Source organism: Adiantum capillus-veneris, chromosome 22 (assembly GCF_014529385.1).
Source record: "Adiantum capillus-veneris isolate H3 chromosome 22, ASM1452938v2, whole genome shotgun sequence".
NCBI classification, from domain to species: domain Eukaryota; kingdom Viridiplantae; phylum Streptophyta; class Polypodiopsida; order Polypodiales; family Pteridaceae; genus Adiantum; species Adiantum capillus-veneris.
In genome coordinates, this window is record NC_140952.1 from 105,204,120 (window position 1) to 105,208,610 (window position 4,491).

The 4,491-nt window shown below is 43.9% G+C and overlaps 1 protein-coding gene across 1 annotated transcript; it reads left to right on the forward strand.

Annotated features, from left to right (window-relative positions):
- The first annotated feature begins 527 nt into the window (after positions 1-527).
- On the forward strand, positions 528-2,198 carry LOC147429951 (accumulation of dyads protein 2-like). Its single transcript, XM_086496136.1, has one exon. The coding sequence runs from the start codon at positions 979-981 to the stop codon at positions 1,597-1,599; it is 621 nt and encodes a 206-aa protein (XP_086352262.1). The 5' UTR covers positions 528-978; the 3' UTR covers positions 1,600-2,198.
- The last annotated feature ends 2,293 nt before the right edge of the window (positions 2,199-4,491 follow it).

The window sequence follows — 4,491 nt, forward strand, 5'->3', positions numbered from 1 at the left end:
CTTTTTGTAGCAAAAAACATTGTCCACCAGAGTTGGTCACACCACACGGACGCTAGCCAGTTTTTTTGATATGAAAAGTACACGATTGCAGGCTTGCAGCCAATTAGCGTGCGAAGAACTTCCTTGGGCGGGGGTTGCCCGGCTTGGGGGGTTCGCCCACATTTTAGACGATCCTGGCCTTGACTTGGCAGCCAGCTCAGACAGCGAGGCTTCGTCCGGGCGCTTCGTCTGACGCTGATCGAGAGCAACAATTCCTCTTATTGGGCCACAGCAGAGCAGGTGGTTGTCCTCCGCCCCCGTCTGACATAGGCCTAAGTGTGACAATATCTACCGAGTTGAACTGAATAGTACGTACTACGAAGACGATGGTTGGAACAGCTTAAATAACGTCAAGGCTGGAAAGGTCTCGGCGTGAGTCACACCCGTCTTGAATTTGTGTAAAGAGACACAGTTCTCTTCAATTTTTTTATAAAGGGTATGACCTGGTCGCTGTGGAAAATTGAGGGCAGAAAGGCTTATCTTGAGAGATGACGCAAAACAGCTTTAACGAAGGAGCACGCTTGGGACGCCAAGATTTTTCTATATCAGCCACTTTACTGACAAGCTAGCTGGAGGAGGCTGGGGGGAGAGAGAGAGAGAGAGAGAGAGAGAGAGAAGCCAAGATTGCCGATGAGCTAGCTGGCCTGCTGGAGGTGCAAGTGTGTGTGTGGGGGGAGAGAGAGAGTGACAAGCTAGCTTGAAGTTGGGAGGTGCAAGCGTGTGTGTGTGTGTGTTTGGAGAGAGAGGATCTGGTGATTCTGGTTCTTGGAGTAGACGAGAGAGAGAGAGAGAGAGAGAGAGAGAGAGAGAGAGAGGAGATCTTGTTATTTGTGAGTGGACTTGCAAGGGTGTGGAGAGACGCACAGAGAGAGAGAGAGAGAGAGAGAGAGAGAGAGAGAGAGAGGTAACGTCTGCACAGAAAAAGAGAGGAGAGGCGCAATGAACAAAATAGGGAACCCAGGGCCCCTGGGGCTGTGCGGATTCGCGCTGACGACCTTCGTGCTGTCTTGCTACAACGCAGGAATTTTCGGGATGAGCGAGTCCAGTCCGGTGAACGTGGTGGTGGGGGCAGCGGTCTTCTACGGTGGCTTGGCGCAGGGACTGGCGGGCATGTGGGAATTCGTGGCTGGGAACACCTTCGGTGCCACCGCCTTCACCAGCTACGCTGCCTTCTGGCTCTCCTACGCCGCCATCCTCATCCCCTGGTTCGGCGTCGGCAACGCATACGCTTCCTCCCCCCACCTCCCGCAAGCCCTCGCCATCTTCCTCCTGGCCTGGACCATCTTCACCGTCATGCTTCTCGTCGCCTCCCTCCGCACCACCCTCGGCCTCGTCACCCTCTTCGCCTTTCTCTCCCTCACTTTCCTGCTTCTCACCATCGCCGAGTACAAGAGCAACCTTCGCATCAAGCGCGCCGGCGGCTTCTTCGGGGTCTTCACCGCGGCCATTGCCTGGTACAATGCCCTCTCCGGCCTGCTCGACGCCCACGACCCGCCCCTCATCTCGCTCCCCGTCGGGAAGATCCGCTCCTCCTCCTCTCCTGTTGACTCCTTGAACTGAGCTACCTCACCCATCCACCATGGGATTCACCTCTGCATCAAAGGATCCACAGGCTTCTTCTTCTGCGGCTGAGATACCCATTTTTATTCTCTTTATGGGATTTGGTTCCTTAATGATTTGTCAATCTCACTTTTATTGCTTGTATTAGGCAATAGTCACACGGTGCATAGTTATCACTTATTTTTTTGCAATAACAGGAGAGCTTGGTCACACGGCAACCAGGTATTGCAACCATGCAAGTCTTTTTGCAACTATGCCCATTTTGGCATAGTTACATGAGTATGATGTTACCGATAGCAGGTGCATGTGTGACCACATCCTTACCATTTCGTCTTACCTTGTAAGAAAGCTTGTTGTGCTCCATCTCTATTGGGTAATAGGTCTTGAGTTCCAGTACAAGTAAACTAGATTTCTCAAGTCACTTGTGATTGTTCCTACAATGTCTAGATAATCCCTTTCTTTCTCCTCTTATTCTCGAGGTTGACCAAGAGAAACATACGTGTAACTTTCTCCAGTTTTCACCTCGTGATATGGCTTGTCTTACCATTTTCTTTTTCATTTGATAAAGTACATCGTCCTTATGGAGAGTCTTAAGTTCATTGAGCAACTCTATGTAAAGTTGGGTCTTGCTGAAATTTCCAATTTTATAGCACATTGTTTGTTGCGACGAGGATTTATTTGCAAAGCCTTGTCCCATGCTGCAAAGAGTTTGTCTTTGTCGAAATATTTTATTGTGCCATACCATTTTGACAAAAGTTATTCATGAAGATTTACTGAATTCTTTTTGTGAAGGTTTCTTGTCATCTGTGTGGCGGAGTCATGGCTACTCACTTTGCCGTCTACTGTGCGCATATGAAGTAGTAGTTTGGATCAATTGGGCACAAGAAGTTCCTTGGAATATGAGACACTATTATAGCCTGTTGAGGACCTGTTGGGAATGTTTTTTTCTTAAACTATTGAATTATCTAGTGGAGCATTCTGAGTGGTGTGGCCTCTCTTAGTGGGGCAACTTTGAAGGGATGATCCAAGTACTAGTCGAGCTCTCGGTTGGCCTTAGGGAACTCAGGCACTTTCCTCGAGGTTGTCTTGTGAGAGAATGGCTCACTAAATCCCCTCAACATGGGTTTTCTTCATACATTTCTCTAGGCTCATGTCTTTTGCATAGGTCCATGATGTCTATAGCTACACTTTCCTTCATAGGTGACTTTGGGCTACTCATGGATTCATCTAGGTATATGTTTTAGGCCTAACAGTAGAGGCGTAAATTTCATCGTCTTTGTTCAGTGTTTGACCAATTGTTATTGTGGAAACTTCTTATTCTTAGTGTTACATATGCTTGATCAACTACCTCTTTTTATTGTCTTAGCTTTTTTCTGGTGTTTTCATCATGGTTGAATCTGCCCTCCATCTTTGCAGTCATAATAGAAGCTGAGTATGTTGAGCTTTGCGTTGATGCAATTGCGAAATTTGAAGCGAGAAATAGAGGATGCCAAACATATATATATTTCATGCTTTGATATGTTGTAAAGTGGATTGTAGATAGCAAAAGAAGTAGTTGGATCAAGGCATGCTGCTCAGAGTGTTCAAGCCAAGTGATCTTGTACTGGTCTTCAATTATAGACTAGGAAAATGTTTGCGAGAACTTAAACTACATTGGTTCTAGTCCTTTTGAAGTGTTTATTGCAGCAAGTACTTATGATTTTTAGTTGAAAATTTTGAATGGTGCAGTCTTGCTTGCACCGATACATGGCTTTAACAAGTGCTTTTTCTAATTTCCACCATAACTCTTCAATATTCCACAGTGTGCACAGGTAGTTCCGATGATGGGATAATGTCTTGATGCAGATCATCCACCTAATCACCTTTTGATGCATTGGATAACCATGCTTCTTGAGGCCCTGCTCTTCACCAATTGCTTTATATATATATTTATCTCTGACTCCGATGAGCGCTAATTTGCATCTTGTTTCTAGGGCTATTGTCGTTATTGCACTCGATCACCACTCACTTTACCTGTTGTACACCTATTGCTTACCTTTCATTCTTTCTCTCTATTACAACTCAGTTCAAACTTGTGTTTATACTTCCTGCTTCCACAATGATTGCTTTAGGGTTTGTCACTCTTATCTATCACACTTTACCTGTTGTACACCTATTGCGTACCTTTTATTCTTGCTCTCTATTACAACTCTATTCAAACTTTGTTTACGCTATTTACTTTCATAATGATTGCTTGCTTCAAGGAATACCACCCTTTCTCTCTCTCCAAACTCCATACCAAAACCATGTCTAAATAGTTTGTCATTCCTATGATTGTTGCAAGGCTTCTTAATAGGATTTCATTGCAAGTTACACAATACATGAGCACTTAAATTTAGATCTAGAAAAAGTCAAATTCATTCCTATGTACCTTACAAGTTCTCTTTACATGGACTCATGGCAATTTACACAATAGTCACTACTTCAATTCAAATCACACAATATCTTGCCATTATTTTGATCTTACAAGGTTTCCTTTGATGAACTCATGAAAATTTATAGACAATGCAAAGCATTTAAATAAAAATCTAACAAAATCTTGTCATTCCTCTAAACCTTGCAAGGTTTTTTAATGGAATTTTACACAATAGTAAGCGCTTATAGTCGCATCATTGCTCTAAATCTCTAAGGTTTCTTACATGTAAACATGGCATTTTACATGGCATTGCGCACTTAAATTCAAGTGAAACAAACGTACAAGGCTCCATGTCAGTTTTCTAAATCGTAAGAGATTGAATTCAGTACGTACAAAATCTTGTCATCCCTTTGAACATAGCATGAATGCCTTACATATATCAATGGAAATTTACACAAAAGCAAGCACTAAAATCTAAATCAAACAAAGATCTAGTC